This window comes from Tachyglossus aculeatus, chromosome 24 (assembly GCF_015852505.1).
Source record: "Tachyglossus aculeatus isolate mTacAcu1 chromosome 24, mTacAcu1.pri, whole genome shotgun sequence".
Lineage (NCBI taxonomy): Eukaryota > Metazoa > Chordata > Mammalia > Monotremata > Tachyglossidae > Tachyglossus > Tachyglossus aculeatus.
In genome coordinates this window covers 28,872,467-28,890,905 of record NC_052089.1, presented here as the reverse complement: position 1 = coordinate 28,890,905, position 18,439 = coordinate 28,872,467, and the positions used below count along the sequence as shown (strand labels likewise).

General features: G+C 49.7%; 1 protein-coding gene across 2 annotated transcripts; it reads right to left on the bottom strand.

Moving 5' to 3' along the window:
- Positions 1–5,867: 5,867 nt before the first annotated feature.
- On the bottom strand, positions 5,868–10,177 carry C24H21orf62 (chromosome 24 C21orf62 homolog). Of its 2 annotated transcripts, XM_038766347.1 has the most exons (3): positions 9,855–10,177; positions 9,513–9,636; positions 5,868–6,808 (listed from the first exon to the last, which is right to left on the bottom strand). In XM_038766347.1, the coding sequence occupies exon 3, from the start codon at positions 6,803–6,805 to the stop codon at positions 6,101–6,103; it is 705 nt and encodes a 234-aa protein (XP_038622275.1). In that variant the 5' UTR covers positions 6,806–6,808; positions 9,513–9,636; positions 9,855–10,177; the 3' UTR covers positions 5,868–6,100. The 2 variants fall into 2 exon arrangements, with proteins under 2 accessions (XP_038622275.1, XP_038622276.1); XM_038766348.1 differs by lacking the exon at positions 9,855–10,177 and having other exon boundaries at positions 9,513–9,723.
- Between the last annotated feature and the right edge of the window lie 8,262 nt (positions 10,178–18,439).

Genomic DNA, 18,439 nt, shown 5'->3' with positions numbered 1-18,439 from the left:
TGTGGCCTGTCCCTGCTGCCATGGGGGCCTCCGAATGGGGATAATAATAATAATAATGATAATAATAATAATAATAATAACGATGGTATTGCAGTCCCGCCTTAGCCGAGTGTGGCCTGTCCCTGCTGCCGTGGAGGCCTCCGAATGGGGATAATGATAATAATAATAGTAACGATGGTATTGCAGTCCCGCCTTAGCCGAGTGTGGCCTGTCCCTGCTGCCGTGGAGGCCTCCGAATGGGGATAATAATAATAAATAATAATAATAATAATGGTATTGCAGTCCTGCCTTAGCCGAGTGTGGCCTGTCCCTTCTGCCATGGAGGCCTCCGAATGGGGATAATTCATTCAATCGTATTTATTGAGCGCTTACTATGTGCAGAGCACTGGACTAAGCACTTGGGAAGTCCAAGTTGGCAACATATAGAGACAGTTCCTACCCAACAGTGGGCTCACAGTCTAGAAGTGCAATAATAATAATAATAATAATAATAATAATAATAATAATAATAAATAACAATAGACTGTGAGCCCACCTTCTAGACTGTGAGCCCACTGTTGGGTAGGGACCGTCTCTATATGTTGCCAACTTGTACTTCCCAAGCACTTAGCACAGTGCTCTGCACACAGTAAGCGCTCAATAAATGCGATTGAGTGAATGAATGAATGAATGAAGTCCTGCCTTAGCTGAGTGTAGCCTGTCCCTGCTGCCATGGAGGCCTCCGAATGGGGATAATAATAATAATAATAATAATAATAATAATAATAATAATAATAATAATAACAATAAAACGATGGTATTGCAGTCCCGCCTTAGCCGAGTGTGGCCTGTCCCTGCTGCCATGGTGGCCTACAAATGAGGATAATAATAATAATGATAATAATAATAAATAATAACGATGGTATTGGTTAAGCACTTACTATGCGCCAAGCACTGTTCTAAGCGCTGGGGTGGGATACAGGGTGATCAGGTTGTCCCCCGTGGGGCTCACAGTCTACACAATAATAACAATGATGGCATTTGTTCATTCATTCATTCAGTCGTATGTATTGAGTGCTTACTGTGTGCAGAGCACTCTACTAAGCGCTTGCGAAGTACAAGTTGGCAACATATAGAGACGGTCCCTACCCAACAGTGGGCTCACAGTCTAGAATGGGGATGACAATAATAATAATAGTAATAATATAATAACGATGGTATTGGTTAAGCACTTACTATGCGCCCAGCACTGTTCTAAGCACTGGGGGGGATACAGGGTGATCAGGTTGTCCCCTGTGGGGCTCACAGTCTTCATAATAATAACAATGATGGCATTTGTTCATTCATTCATTCATTCATTCATTCAATCGTATTTATTGAGCGCTTACTGTGTGCAGAGCACTGGACTAAGCGCTTGGGAAGTACAAGATGGTAACATATAGAGATGGTCCCTACCCAACAGCGGGCTCACAGTCTAGAATGGGGATAATAATAATAATAATAATAATAATAACAAATACCATCGTCATAATAATGATGGTATTGTTTAAGCGCTTACTATGTGCCAAGCACTGTTCTAAGCACTGGGGGGGATACAGGGTGATCAGGTTGTCCCACGTGGGGCTCACAGTGTGCATAATAAAAGTAATGATGATGGTATTTGTTAAGCGCTTACTATGTGCCAAGCACTGTTCTAAGCGCTGGGGGGGATACAAGGTGATCGGGTTGTCCCACGGTGTGGGGGCTCACAGTCTTCATAATAATAATAATAATAATGATGGCATTTGTTAAGCGCTTACTATGTGCAAAGCACTGTTCTAAGCGCTGGGGGGATCCAAGGTGATCAGGTTGTCCCACGTGGGTCTCACCGTCTTCATAATAATAATAATGATGGTATTTGTTAAGCACTTACTATGTGCAAAGCACTGTTCTAAGTTCTGGGGGGAGATACAGGGTGAGCAGGTTGTCCCACGTGGGGCTCACAGTCTTAATCCCCATTTTACAGATGAGGTCACTGAGGCCAGAGAAGTGACTCACTCAAAGTCACACAACAGACAAGGGGTGGAACCGGGATTTGAGCCCACGACCTCTGATTCCCAAGCCTGTACTAATGATGGTATTTGTTAAGAGTTTACTGGGCGCCAAGCACTGTTCTAAGCACTGGGGGAGATACAGGGTCATCAGGTTGTCCCACGTGGGGCTTACAGTCTTCATCCCCATTTTCCAGATGAGATAACCGAGGCCCAGAGAAGTGACTTATCCAAAGTCACACAGCTGACAAGTGGCGGAGCCGGGATTAGAACCCGTGACCTCTGGCTTCCAACACTGTGCTCTTTCCACTAACCACGCTTATTATAATAATTCTGGTACTCGTTAAGTGCTTACTATGTGATGATGATGGCATTTATTAAGCGCTTACTATGTGCAAAGCACTGTTCTAAGCGCTGGGGAGATTACAAGGTGATCAGGTTGTCCCACGTGGGGCTCGCAGTCTTAATCCCCATTTTCCAGATGAGGTCACTGAGGCCCAGAGAAGTGAAGTGACCTGCCCAAAGTCACCCAGCTGACAATTGGCGGAGCCGGGATTTGAACCCATGACCTCTGACGCCAAAGCCCGGGCTCTTTCCACTGAGCCACGCTGCTTCTCACGCACCGTTCTAAGCACTGGGGTGGATAATAATTATGATGGCATTTAGTAAGTGCTTACTGTGTGCAAAGCACTGCTCTAAGCTCTGGGGAGGTTACTGTGGGGCTCACAGTCTCCCCATTTTCTAGATGAGGGAACTGAGGCCCAAAGAAGCGAAATGACTTGCCCACAGTCCCACAGCCGACAAGTGGCAGAGCCGGGATTAGAACCCGTGACCTTCCGACTCCCAGGACTGGGCTTTATTCACTAGGCCACGCTGCTTCTCTAGGGAAGGGAAGCAGCAGCACCTGTATATATGTTTGTACATATTTATTACTCTATTTATCTATTTATTTATTTTACTTGTACATATCTATTCTATTTCTTTTATTTTGTTAGTATGTTTGGTTTTGTTCCCTGTCTCCCCCTTTTAGACTGTGAGCCCACTGTTGGGTAGGGACTGTCTCTAGATGTTGCCAATTTGTACTTCCCAAGCGCTTGGTACAGTGCTCTGCACATAGTAAGCGCTCAATAAATACGATTGATGATGATGATGATGAGAGCGTAAGGTTATTACTCTATTTATTTATTTATTTTACTTGTACATATCTATTCTTTTTATTTTATGTTGTATGTTTGGTTTTGTTCTCTGTCTCCCCCGTTTAGACTGTGAGCCCACTGTTGGGCAGGGACCGTCTCCATATGTTGCCAATTTGTACTTCCCAAGCGCTGAGTACAGTGCTCTGCACATAGTAAGCGCTCAATAAATACGATTGATGATGATGAAAGGATCTGGGTTCTAATCCTCACACCGCCCCTTGTCTGTTGGGTGACCCTGGGCGAGTCAATAATAGTAATAACTGTGATGTCTGTAGACTGCGAGCCCGTTGTTGGGTAGGGACCGTCTCTATATGTTGTCGACTTGGACTTTCCAAGCGCTTAGTACAGTGCTCTGCACACAGGAAGCGCTCAATAAATACGATTGGATGAATGAATGTATGAATTTGCCAGGCACTGGAGTTTATAAAAGTCAGTCAGGTTGGGTAGGGTCTCTGTCCCCCATGGGGCTCCTAATCTTAATCCCCTGGGTTCTAGTTATTTATTGAGCGCTTACTGTGTGCAGAGCACTGTACTAAGCGCTTGGGAAGTCCAAGTTGGCAACATATAGAGACGGTCCCTACCCAACAGTGGGCTCCCACTTGTCTTCTGTGTGACCTTGGGCGAGTCACTTCCCTTCTCTGGGCCTCGGTTACCTCCTCTGTAAAATGGACTGTGAGCCCCATGTGGGGCGGGGATGGCGTCCGACCTGATCACCTTGTACCCACCACGGCGCTTCAATCAATCAATCAATCTATCAATCAATCAATCAATCGTATTTATTGAGCGCTTACTTGAGCGCTTCGAATAGAGCAGCCTCGTCAGTGCTATAAAAATGTAAAATAAAATAAAAAGGGACTGATCTTTGGGATCAGCCAGTTAGCAGAAGCCCCTGAGCTCCCCGTTCTGTAACGTGAGGCAGTGAAGCCTTCCCTTCTAATAATAATAATAATAATAATAATAATAATAATAATAATAATAATAATGTTGGTATTTGTTAAGCACTTACTATGTGCAAAGCACTGTTCTAAGCACTGATACAAGGTGATCAGGTTGTCCCACATGGGGCTCACAGTCCTAATCCCCATTTTACAGATGAGGGAACTGAGGCCCAGAGAAGTGAAGTGATTTGCCCAAAGTCACCCAGCTGACATAGACCGTGAGCCCGCTGTTGGGTAGGGACCGTCTCTAGATGTTGCCAACTTGGACTTCCCAAGCGCTTAGTCCAGTGCTCTGCACACAGGAAGCGCTCAATAAATACTATTGAATGAATGAATGAATGAATCCCCGCTTTACAGATGAGGGAACTGAGGTCCAGAGAGGTGAAATGGCTTGCCCAAGATCATACAGCAGACATGTGGCGGAGCAGGGATTAGAACCCATGTCTTTCTGACCCCCAAGCCCATGCTCTGTCCTCTAGGCCATTCTGCTTCTCTTATTATTGATAATAATAATTATGGTATTCATTAAGCACTTACTATAATAATAATAATGGCATTTATTAAGCGCTTACTATGTGCAAAGCACTGTCCTAAGAGCTGGGGAATTTACAAGGTGATCAGGTTGTCCCACGTGGGGCTCACAGTCTTAATCCCCATTTTACAGATGAGGGAACTGAGGCCCAGAGAAGTGAAGTGACTTGCCCAAAGTCACACAGCTGACAAGTGGTGGAGCCGGGATTTGAACCCATGACCTCTGACTCCAAAGCCCGGGCTCTTTCCACTTAGCCACGCTGCTTCTCTGATCACGCAGCTGATCACAACTGGAAATGCCTTTCTTAAGAACGTGATAACACCACAATATTTATTATTATTTTTAATAACGATGGTTTTTATTAAGCACTTATTGTGTGCCAAGCACTGCGTGGGAGATACAAGATGATCTGATTGGATACAGTCCCTTTTTCCGCTGAGGCTCGCAGCTTGAGAAAATTGAGAAAATGAGTGGAAACGTCTAGACTGTGAGCCCACCGTTGGGCAGGGACCGTCTCTATATGTTGCCAACTTGGACTTCCCAGGCGCTTAGTACAGTGCTCTGCACACAGTAAGCGCTCAATAAATACGATTGATTGATTGATTGATTGGAAAGAGCCCGGTCTTGGGAGCCAGAGGCCACGGAGTCTAATCCCGGCTCCGCCACTCATCAGCCGTGTGACTTTGGACAAGTCACTTCACTTCTCTGTGCCTCAGTTCCCTCATCTGTAAAATGGGGATTAAGACTGTGAGCCCCACGTGGGACCACCTGATCACCTTGTATCCCCTCCAGTGCTTAGAACAGTGCTTCGCTCAGAGTAAACGCTTAACGAATGCCATCATCATTATTATTATTGACCGGCCAACCCAAAGGGTCTCATTTTCTCAATTCTCTCTTAAGCTGCGAGCCTCGGCGGAAAAAGGGACGGTATCCAATCAGATCACCTTGTATCTCCCACACAGTGCTTGGCACACAATAAGTGCTTAATAAAAACCATCGTTATTAAAAAATAATTATAAATATTGTGTTATCACGTTCTTAAGAAAAGCATTTCAAGTTGTGATCAGGGTGTGCCGAAGCACAGGGTTGTTTTACCAGAAACCAGACTCTAGACTGTACGCTCGTTGTGGGCAGGAAATGTGTCTGTTTATTCTTACGTTGCGCTCTCCCAAGTGCTCAGTCCAGTGCTCTGCACATAGTAAGCGCTCAATAAATACGATTGAATGAATGAATGGCTCTGAAGCTGCAGGCCTGAGGCTCGTAAACTCCGGAGAACCAGAACCGCCCTAGGGAAGAACCCGGTTTCCCTCCGCGGAACAGGATCTCTCCGTTACTCCGCAATCCAACTCCCACGGGGGTCGTCGATTTTGTGGGTTCAAGGAGGGGGCCCTCAAGTAGCTGAGTGAATTGAGCGGAAACCCCAGCTCAGTAAATGAAAGTAATCACATAACTTCGGTTGCTCGGCTCGGCGAGCACCCTCAAGTAAGGCAGACGAGGGAAGGAGTCGGCGATGCCAGCGATGTTGTCGACGCTGTACGATTTTAAAGACGAATTCCCGTTGAACAGAGCCGTGTCCAGGAAGGAAATGTAGGAGAGCCTTCTCCTCTCTCTCGGCTGGTCGCCTTCCGGGCTCTGGTCGCCGCTTCCGTGGATCAGCAGGCTCCGCTCCCGGAGCCGCCGGTCCCCGGCCGACACGCGGAGGCTCCTTAGGCCCCGGATGGCCAGGAACTCCGCCGGGAGGGTGGACGGGCCGCACAGGGAAAGCTTCAGCTCCCGCACGGCCGTGAAATTCAGCAGGGCCGCCAACCCGGTGGCGTCGGTGAACCAGATGGTCAGGCCGCTGCCGTAGCTGGCCGGGCCCGTGGCCGACGGGAGGACCGTCCTGCAGGAGCACAGCAGGTTGGCCAGGCCGTAGTCGCAGTCCCGGACGGCGACGGGGCAGCTGCAGTTGCGGACGGTGTTTTCCCTGGCGAAGAGCAGCGTGCCGTTTCCCGCGGCGTGGGCCCGGCTGCTCCGGCCCCCGGACCCAAAGAAGCTGAGGAGGAAAAGGAGGAGGAGGAGGAGGAGGAGGGAATTGGCGGGGCGGGCCATGGGTTCTGTCCACGGGGAAAAGGGCAGGCCCCTGAGCATCACCTGGGAGAACACAAACAGCTGCATTAATTGAGCCTGTCTGCTGTGCGACCTGGGGACAAGTCACCTCAATCAATCAATCAATCAATCGTATTTATTGGGCGCTTACTATGTGCAGAGAACTGTACTAAGCGCTTGGGAAGTACAAGTTGGCAACATATAGAGACAGTCCCTACCCAACAGCGGGCTCACACCTCACTTCTCTGGGCTTCAATTCTCTCATCTGTAAAATGGGGATTGGGACTGGAAGCCCCCCGTGGGACGGGAACTGTGTCCAACTTGATTAACTTGTATCTACACCAACGCTTAGAATCAATCAATCAATCAATCGTATTTATGGAGCGCTTACTGTGGGCAGAGCACTGTGCTAAGCACTTGGGAAGTACAAGTTGGCAACGTATAGAGATGGTCCCTACCCAACAGTGGGCTCACAGTCTAAAAGGGAAGAGTGCCTCACGCATAGTAAGCGCCTAACAAAATACCATTAAAAAAACCTGCTTAAGAAAGGCACAGCTCAGGGAGGAGTGTGGGAATTTGGGGACTTTTTTTCCTCTCTCTCCATGGACTATGTTGCTAATTTGTACTTCCCAAGCGCTTAGTACAGTGCTCTGCACACAGTAAGTGCTCAATAAATATGATTGATGATGATGGACTCCTCCGAAAATTGTGTTGGCCTTTCTCACTGTGGGCAACGCTCTCCCTGGACCCCAGTAGCAGGGCAACTCTCTAGCGTAACCCACCGTGCTCGGCTGGCCTGGGGACAAGGCCGTCTCTAACCCTCCCCAACAATCAATCAATCAATCAATCAATCGTATTTATTGAGCGCTTACTGTGTGCAGAGCACTGTACTAAGCGCTTGGGAAGTCCAAGCTGGCAACATCTAGAGACGGTCCCGACCCAACAGTGGGATCACAGTCTAGAAGGGGGAGACAGAGAACCAAACAAAACATATTAACAAATTAACAAAATAAAATAAATAGAATAAATATGTACAAATAAAATAGTAAAATAAAAATAAAATTAAATAAGTAAAATAAAATAGGTTGAGACGTGCATCTATGATGTGCATCTAGCTTTATTTCCATTTATTCTGGTGACATAATAATGATAGCATTTATTAAGTGCTTACTATGTGCAAAACACTGTTCTAAGCGCTGGGGAGGTGACACTGTGATCAGGTTGTCCCACGGGGGGCTCACAGTCTTAATCCCCATTTTACAGAGAACATTGGCATCAGTCCTCCGGCCGGCCGACGAAAGAGATGAACGTGCGGTCGCCGCTCCTCTCGGTGGAGAGACGAATTAATCTGAGGCACAGAGAAGTGAAGTGACTTGCCTAAAGTCACACAGCTGACAATTGGCAGAGCCGGGGTTTGAACCCATGACCTCTGACTCCAAAGCCGGGGCTCTTTCCACCGAGCCATGCAGCTTCTTGACATGTGGACTTGACACCTGTCCACATGTTTTGTTTTGTTGTCTGTCTCCCCCTTCTAGACTGTGAGCCCACTGTTGGGTAGGGACCGTCTCTATATGTTGCCAACTTGCACTTCCCAGGCGCTTAGTACAGTGCTCTGCACACAGTAAGCGCTCAATAAATACGATTGAATGAATGAATGAATTCTGGGTCACGGGAGGCGAGTCCAGCTGGGGGGCCTAGGCCAGGTTCTGGGCTTCCCAGCTGTTTCCTCAGTTCCCAGGGGTCCTGAGACCCTCCAGCTGCCCACCTATCCGCGGGACAGGCCTACGCCCCAGTCCCCAGCCCCACCTCCGTCTCCCTCCCCACCGCCCAGGCCCTCCCGGTAGGAAACCTTCCTCACAGTCGCAGAGATGGAAGAGCCCGATAATGACTCTCGAACAAGGCCCAGTCCACTCAGGTCATATTCAGTCCGCGGGTCTACCGAAGAGGAGACATGGGAAAGAGGCCCAGAAACCCCAAAGCAAATAGCAAAACCAGACGAGAGTCGGGAAACCCGTTTCCTGCCAAATCCACATCCCTAAGCCACAGAAGTGCAGCAGGCGGGAATGGAAAGATCAGGGGAGGACGACGGGGTCTCAGGGACCACCCTCTCGGGAGGAGGCAGCCTCAAGCGTGCAGCTGGGAGCGGGGGAAGGACAGCGCATTCCAGGAATTCCCGGCAGGAACACGGGCTCCAAGGTGCACATGCCGTGAAGGAATCACTGGAGGGTGAAAGGACAAGTAGCTCGGCTCATGATTCACCTTGAGGTTCACGGCCGTTCTCCTTCATGGTTATACCCGGCGGCTCCCCCGTCCACCACCACGGACCCGCTGGATGGATCGAGGGGCCGGGCTGCTCACGTGATGACCCGGGGGTCTCAGACAACAATAATAATAATAATGATGGTAATTGTTAAGCGCTTACTATATGTCAGGCACTCTTCTAAGCGCCGGAGTAGATACGAGCCAATCGGGCTGGACACGGTCCCTGTCCCTCATGGGGCTCACGATCTTCATCCCCATTTGACAGATGAGGTAACTGAGGCCCAGAAAAGTGAAGTGACTTGCCCAGGGTCATACAGCAGACGGGTGGCAGAGCCGGGATTAGAATCCGGGTCCTTCTGATTCCCACGTCTGTATTCTTCCCACTAGGCCTCTGTAAACGCTCAATAAATACGATTGACGATGATGATGATGTTCCAAAATGGAGCCATGTTCTACGAGGGGAAGAAGAACTGGAGACAACACGTACCAAAGGACGGGACGGCGATTAATTCGTCTCTCCACCGAGAGGAGCAGCGACCGCACGTTCATCTCTTTCGTCGGCCGGCCGGAGGACTGATGCCAGTGTTAAAGGCCGGCCCGCGCCACGTGACCTGCGGGAAGGGTTATCAGGTCTGGGTATTTTGATGCCAAAGGGGGAAGGTCCAAACAGACGGGGAAGCCATGTGGTGGTTCCTCGATGGCCCCGAGCGAGAGGGCAGTGAGGGGAATCGCAGAGATGGGGGCCACCCGGCGTGCGGGACCCCGGGACCCAAAGCGACGGTGCCCCCAGAGCGCCTCTCCCAAGAAGGAAGGGGCGGCGGGTACTCACCCGGAAAGGGTTAACCCATGAAGTCTGTAGGTCGCTGCCTCCCGCCTCCGAGGGCTCCGTCCGCCGCTGACCCGTGCTCTGGCCGGACCGCCGGGCAGAGCCGAATGGGCGCTTTGCACTCGCTGCTGTTTGCTGTTTCAGGAGCTGGCGGGCCTTGCCGTTTCCGTGGCAACCAGGAGGGATGCCGGCTGATGACCCCGACGGGCCCGTAGGCTCCCCGAACCTGCCTCGGTGACTCTGGACTTTGGACTCGGGTAGGCCGCGGAAGAACTCTGGATAGTGACACTGCCCTTCCGTCTACCACCGGCGCGGTGGTAGCCTCCGCTGTGCACGCAAAAGCACACACACTCACAAACACACACAATGGCGTTGCAGGGACGTCCCTTCGGACCCCCAACCTCGTGCTTCTCCAGGGGGACTCGTCATCCCCCGGAGTCCAGAGCCCCGCTGACGTTGGCGGCCTACTGGGTGGGGCCCGGGCCTGGGACTCATCATCATCATCATCATCAATCGTATTTATTGAGCGCTTACTGCGTGCAGAGCACTGTACTAAGCGCTTGGGAAGTCCAAGTTGGCAACATATAGAGACAGTCCCTACCCAACAGTGGGCTCACAGTCTAAAAGGGGGAGACAGAGAACAAAACCAAACATACTAACAAAACAAAATAAATAGAATAGATAGGTACAAGTAAAATAAATAAATAAATAGAGTAACAAATACATACAAACTCAGAAGGTCCTGGGGTCCAAACCCAGCACCGCCACTTGTCAGCTGTGTGACCTTGGGCGAGTCACTTCCCTTCCCTGAGCCTCAGTTCCCTCATCTGGAAAATGGGGATGAAGACTGAGTCCCAAATAATAAGTATGGTATTTGTTGAGTGCTTACTGTGTATCAAACCCAGTGACAAGGGACTGTGTCTTACAGGATTAGCTTGTATCTACCCCCGGTTTAGTACAGTGTGTGGCACAAGGTAAGCGCTTAACAAATACCATTGCAAAACAAACAAACAAAAAACCCCACAGAAACTCAGGGGCCAATTTTCTCACCTCCTCCACACAGGCAGAACCTGCCAGCCTAAAATCTCATTTTCTTCCCCTGCTCTCTGCTCCAGTGTCTCCTCACACAGGTATTTGAGACTTGAGTTTCGTTTTGGCAAAGTCAGTCTGAACAAAAGAAAACTGAGGAAAAACTGGGATAGCCAGCCATTTATCAATGGTGTTTATTGAACGCTTACTATGTGCAGGGCACTGTACTAGGAGCTTGGGAAAGTACTACAGAGTTTTGGGGGTTTTTATGGTATTTGGTAAGAGTTTACTACGTGCCAGACACTGTACTAAGTATGGCGTTGATACAAGGTAATCAGGTTGGATCCAATCTCTGCCCACGTGGGGCTCACAGTCTTAAAACCCATTTTGCAAATGAGGTAACTGAGGCACGGAGAAGTGAAGTGACTTGCCCAACGCCCCGCGGCAAACACGTGTCAAACGACTAGTAATAATAAAATAAAAAATAAGCTCAACTTCTAAACTGTAACTTGTTACGGCAGAGAACGTCTCCTAATTCTGTTGTACTCTCCCAAGCGCTTAGTACAGTGCTCTGCACATAGTAAGGGCTCAATAAATACTATTGTTTGATGGTGATGACGATGATCTGCTGGACTGAGAAAGAGGAGTAGTAGGAATTTTCTGTCTTGACACCATTTTCTGGATTGAGGTTTGGGACAGGTTGGGACTTTCTGGCACCAACTGCTGGATTCAGGTCGTTCTTGAAGGTTTGGAGGTTTTTATTTTTATTTTGGGGGGTTGTTTGGCGGTTGCAGTTGCTTTGAATCATTCCATCAAAGCTAATTAGTTGAGCACTGACTGTGTAAAGAGCGCTACGGAAGGTACAGTACAATTCAGTCGGTAGACACGATCCCGGCCCTCAAGGAAATTTGCATTCTAATTGGGGTTATTTTGAGGTTGGGATTTTTTTATGGGATGGTTATTTTGAGGTTGGGATTTTTTTATGGGCCGGTTATTTTGGGGTTGGGCTAAGAGCTCCACATTTAACAGCACATGGCACGTGGATCCATTCACATTTGCCAGTGACTGCGATTGAGTTCTGCAATCTGAAGCTGCTGCTATATCAGCTACGGCAAAAGAGTTATTTCTACCAAAATGGCTATTCTGGGGTTTTTTTTTCCAAGAGTGAGCACCAGCCCTTAACCGCTGACTTCCAACCCTGGCTGGTGGGAGCACTGCAGGGGAAAGGTTTCGTTAATTTTGCTAATTATGTGCATTTAGCTTTAATTCTATTTATTCTGATGATTTGACACCTGTCCACGTTTTGTTTTGTTGTCCGTCTCCCCCTTCTAGACTGTGAGCCCGTTGTTGGGTAAGGACCGTCTCTATATGTCGCCAACTTGTACTTCCTAAGCGCTTAGTACAGTGCTCTGCACACAGTAAGCGCTCAATAAATACGATTGAATGAATGAATGAATGAAAGGGGAGAGAGGGGATAGAGCAGAGTGGCTCAGTGGAAAGAGCCCGGGCTTGGGAGTCAGAGGTCATGTGTTCAAATCCCGACTCCGCCAACTGTCAGCTGTGTGACTTTGGGCGAGTCACTTAACTTCTCGGTGCCTCAGTTCCCTCATCTGTAAAATGGGGATGAAGACTGTGAGCCCCCCGTGGGACAACCTGATCATCTTGTAAGCTCCCCAGCGCTTAGAACAGTGCTTTGCACATAGGAAGCGCTCAATAAATGTCATCATTATTATTATTATTAAAATAGGGATAAAGACTGTGAGCCCCATGTGGGACAACTGATTCCCTTGTATCCCCCCTCATCAGCGATTAGAACAGCGCTTGGCACATAGTAAGCGCTTAACGAAAGCCATCGTTGTTATTCTTATATCGGGGGGCTGGTACCCTCTGGACCAGATAAGGGAGAAGCAGTATGGCCTAATGGAAAGAGCACGGGCTTAGAAGTCAGAGGATATGGATTCTAATCCCATCTCATAAACATAATAATAATGGTATTTGTTAAGCGCTTACTATGTGCAAAGCACTGTTCTAAGTGCTGGGGGGATGCAAGGTGATCAGGTTGTCCCAGGTGGGGCTCACAGTTTTAATCCCCATATTACAGATGAGGGAACTGAGGCACGGAGAAGTTAAGTGACTCGCCCAAAGTCACACAGCTGACATTTGGCGGAGCCAGGATTTGAACCCATGACCTCTGACTCCAAAGCCCGGGCTCTTTCCACTGAGCCACGCTGCTTCTCTATCATGTCTGCTGGGTGACCTTGGGCAAGTCACTTCACTTCTCTGGGCCTCAGTTACCGTCTCTGTACAATAGGGACTAAGACTGTGAGCCCTATGTGGGGCAGGGATTGTGTCCAACCTGATTATTTTATATTTACCCCAGTACTTTGAATAGTGCTTGGTACATAATAATAATAATAATGATGGCATTTATTAAGTGCTTACTATGTGCAAAGCACTGTTCTAAGCGCTGAGGAGGTTACAAGGTGATCAGGTTGTCCCACAGGGGCTCACAGTCTTAATCCCCATTTTACAGATGAGGGAACTGAGGCCCAGAGAAGTGAAGTGACTTACCCAAGGTCACACAGCTGACAAGTGGCAGAGCCAGGATTTGAACCCATGACCTCTGGCTCCAAAGCCCGTGCTCTTTCCACTGCGCCACGCTGCTTCTCGTGGTTCCATAGCAAGCACTTAACAAAAGCCACTATTATTATTATTATTATTTTTATAAAGGAGCCCCAGGAGGTGGAGCAAAGCCAGTAGCGTGCCTCAATAATGTAACTCATGAGTTTGGAGGGGCATCCGATTGCCTTGGTGGGAAGAGATTCGATGAAGTCCAACTCCGTCCACGTGGGTAGCTATGGTGTAAACGGCAGAGAGGGTCCCCGCGCCGAGAGCCTCCGGGTACGGACGGCGGGCGACGCGGACTGGAGAGGAATGTGAAAGGCCCGGACGCCCTTCCTGTTTTATGAGTGAGGAAGAGGGCCTTCAGGAGGTAGTAAAACAGCACCTAATGGGATGTTGTTACCTAGAGCAAATTGGTGTAACCACGACGAAGGGAGTCCCATTCCGGAGCCCCCTCCCACGAGCCGGGTATATAAGGGCGTGCGGCCGGAGGAGCCCCTCAGACCCGAGTGATCTGCTCCACGCTCTTGTCCGAAGCCCCTCCTCTCATCCACCATGTCCTCTGTCACCTGCTGCTCCGCTGGCCCCACCCTGGGGGGTCTGTGCCCCACGCCAGTGGCACCGTCCGTCACGCTCTGCTCCAGCGCCGTGAGCTATGGAGATGCCCTCTGCCTGCCCAGCGCCTGCCAGGGGGGCTCCTGGCTCCTGGACAACTGCCAGGAGACCTGCCACGAGCCATCCGGCTGCGGCCTGGTGAGCTGCGGGCCCGGTCCCTGCGAAGTTTCATCCTGCCGCCCCTCCGCATGCTACGTCTCTAGACCCAGTCGGGCTGTGAGCTGCCTCCCTCTGACCACGTATGGGTCCGGCCCCTGCGCCCCAGCCTGTGGTCAGCCGGTCGGCTACGTGGCCGGCCAGTTCCCGAGCTTCGTGGCCAGTGGCTGCCGTCCCCTCAGCTCCCTGTCCGGCGGCTGCAGCCCCCTGACCTATGTATCCAGTGGCTGCCGTCCTCAAAACGTGGTGTCTGGCAGCTGCTACCCCCTGAGCTCTGTGTCCGGCGGCTGTAGCCCCGTGTCATATGTGTCCGGCAGCTGCTGCCCCCTGAGCTCTTTGTCCAGCAGCTGCCGGCCCCAAAACCTGATGCCCGGCGCCTGCTACCCCTTGAGCTCTGTGTCCAGTGGCTGTCGTCCCCTGGGCTATGTGTTGAGAAGCTACCGGCCCATGACCTCTGTGTCCAGCGGCTGCCTCCCTCTGAGCTCCGTGTCCAGCGGCTGCCATCCATCCTGCGCCGTACCAAGCTCCTGACCGTCTTCTTGTTCCAGAGGGCCGTGCTGAGCGACAAGGACCAGCCCTGTCCCCACAGCATCGGAAGAGAGGCAGAGGCTTGTGTGGACTCATCGCCATCGTCTCTGTGCTGATCTCAAGCCGGGTGTCTCTGCCTCCATTCTCTCACTGTCTGACCTTACCCAATTCTCGAGTTCCCCCCTTTCCTGGTCCACCCGATGGGTGATGGATTCTCTCTCTCCGTCTCTAAATAAACCATTCTGTTTGGCATCCAAACCCCATCTGTGTCTCTCTCCCTTCCCCGTCGCGTCTACGATTCCTGTGTCTCGGTCCGAGCCGAGCCCAGCTCCAACTGTCACTAAGTGGTCTGGGAGATGGGGCTTGGAGGGAATGAGATCGCCCTGCCTGGCGCGTGGACTCCAGTGCCAAGGTTCTGGGGTTCGAGGATAAGGGTGATGGAGCCGGGAGAGCAGGAGGGAGTGGATGGAAGCTGAAGCTGGCCAGTTGGAGGGTCTCTAATGGACGGGCAAAGGCGGCTCTGGTCGGTCAGCGGCAGTTGGTGGAGAGTAGTCTTGCCCTGCATCTGTCCAGCCTCTACGGTTGGCATGGACATCTGTGACTGACACCATCCCCTTCCTCCCAAGAGTCAAGCTGGTCGGGCCAATAGTTAGTTCCTGATCGGAGAAGCAACTCTAATCAAAGGGTGCTCACAGGCTACATTTCTCAGGATTCCCTGGGAAAGCACAGAGAGGAGGTGCCCCTTAGGTATTCCCTGCTGGAGATGCCGGTTCACAACTCTTCCTTGGACTTCAGGTCCATACACCATTATCCTTTCTACAGACCAAGTTCCACTCCATCCCAGACCCAGCCCATGAGTGGTTTCGGGGTCTTCCCCAGGGCTGGTCTGTCCCCGGTTCTGGGCACCGTGAATGTCGACCAGGCTATGGAATAGCCCCCCAGTCTGCAGAGATGCCATGAGGGGCCTGCGGGCTTTGAGGACCCTCAAACTGCTTTCTTCTCCCTCTGGCACGAGGCTGTTACAGCCATCCACTGTGATGCGAGTCACAAATAGAGATGGCCAGTGAGATAATAATAATAATAATGGCATTTAGTAAGCACTTACTATGTGCAAAGCACTGTTCTAAGCGTTGGAGAGGTTACAAGGTGATCAGGGTGTCCCATGGGGGGCTCACAGTCTTCATCCCCATTTTACAGCTGAGGGAACTGAGGCATAGAGAAGTTAAGTGACTTGCCCAAAGTCAAACAGCTAACAAGTGGTGGAGCTGGGATTAGAACCCAAGACCTCTGACTCGTCCCCCTCTCCAACCCCCCCATTTTACCTCCTTCCCTTCCCCACAGCACCTGCATATATGTATATGTGTTTGTACATATTTATTACTCTATTTATTTATTTATTTTACTTGTACATATCTATTCTATTTATTTTATTTTGTTAGTAAGTTTGGTTTTGTTCTCTGTCTCCCCCTTTTAGACTGTGAGCCCACTGTTGGGTAGGGACTGTCTCTATATGTTGCCAACTTGTACTTCCCAAGCGCTTAGTACAGTGCTCTGCACCAATAAGCTCTCAATAAATATGATTGATTGATTGATTGACTCCAAAGCCTGGGCTTTTTCCACTGAGCCATGCTGCTTATCCAAGAGTGATGATAAAGGGGCCCTCTCTAGCTTGGGACGCCTCCTATATTGGGAAAGGGACTTGTGACTGGATGAGGAATTAGTCAGTATTCGGTTTTTGTTGTTTCAGGAGTTATTTAACCTAAACTGGCAAGCAAAGTTTCCTTTTCCTGGGTAACCTGACAAGCGTCGGTTACTCTTTTTCTCAGACCAGGGGTGATGTCTACAGGAAACTGCACAATGTCAGGGGTTGCTCCAGCCTTGGGGTCAGTGTCACTCTCCTGCCTCCCCTCCTCGCCACAGGGGAATTGGGGGTCCAGGGGGGCATGACGGTGCCCAGCTTGCCCTCCCCCGGAGAAGTGGCGGGACCCAGCCCTGGGCAGAGCCAGCGACATATCTGGTAGCATATTCAATGTATTCAAGCACTTAGTACAGTGCTCTGCACACAGTAAGTGCTCAATAAATACGATTGATTGATTGGTAGACCAGAAGGCTCGGAGGGATCAACACAGTGAGAAGCAGCTTCCTCAAGGGGCAGGGGGACACTGAATAATAATAATAATAATGATGGCATTTATTAAGCACTTACTACGCGCAAAGCACTGTTCTAAGTGCTGGGGAGGTTACGAGGCGATCAGGTTGCCCCACGGGGGGCTCACAGTCTTAATCCCCATTTTACAGATGAGGTAACTGAGGCCCAGAGAAGTGAAGTGACTTGCCCAAACTCACACAGCTGACAAGTGGCAGAGCCGGGATTTGAACCTATGACCTCTGACTCCAAAGCCCGGGCTCTTTCCACGGAGCCACGCTGCTTCTCAACTGACTGAATGGGTCTTAGACGAAGAGTTTAATGGGAACCAGGAATGGGGGGGCTCTCTGTGATGAAGCCCTTGGGGTCCAACTCGAATACCTATCAATCAATCAGTCATATTTATTGAGCGCTTACTGTGTGCAGAGCACTGTACTAAGCACTTGGGAAGTACAAGTTGGCAACATATAGAGACAGTCCCTACCCAACAGTGGGCTCAATACCACTCCCATGGGAATAGCCTGGCTGTCCCAGAGAAGCCCAAAACGTACCTTCTCTTCACCGCGGCCTTGCACGAGGCGTCTCTACTGGTCCCCACTTCCACAAGCCTAGTGGGAGTTAGCATGGCCTAGTGGAAAGAACACGGACCAGGCAACCGGAGAACACCTGGGTTCAGATCTCTGCTCCGCCAAATGCCTGCTGTGTGACCTTGGTCATGTCACTTCACTTCTCAGTGCGACACCAGTTCTCCCTCCTACTTAGACTCTGAGCCCGAGGTGGGCCAGCGACGGTGTCTAACTTGATTACCTTTTAAGGACCCCAGTACTTAGTAAGGTGTTGAGCATATAATTATTACTCTATTTATTTTATTACTCTATTTATTTATTTTATTTGTACATATTTATTCTATTTGATTTTGTTAATATGTTTTGTTTTGTTCTCTGTCTCCCCTTTGTAGACTGTAAGCCCGCTGTTGGGTAGGAACCATCTCTACATGTTGCCAACTTGTACTTCCCAAGTGCTTAGTACAGTGCTCTGCATACGGTAAGTGCTCAATAAATACGATTGAATGAATGAATGAATGAATAACAATCCCCTAAAAATAATATCATTATTATTAGTTCTTCTAGACTGTGAGCCCGCTGTTGGGTAGGGACCGTCTCTATATGTTGCCAACTTGTACTTCCCAAGCGCTTAGTACAGTGCTCTGCACACAGGAAGCGCTCAATAAATACGATTGAATGAATGAATGAATGTGAGCCCACTGTTGGGTAGGGACCATCTCTATATGTTGCCAACTTGTACTTCCCAAGCGCTTAGTACAGTGCTCTGCACACAGTAAGCGCTCAATAAATACGATTGAATGAATGAATGAATGAATAACAATCACCTAAAAATAATATCATTATTATTAGTTCTTCTAGACTGTGAGCCCGCCGTTGGGTAGGGACCGTCTCTACATGTTGCCAACTTATACTTCCCAAGCGCTTAG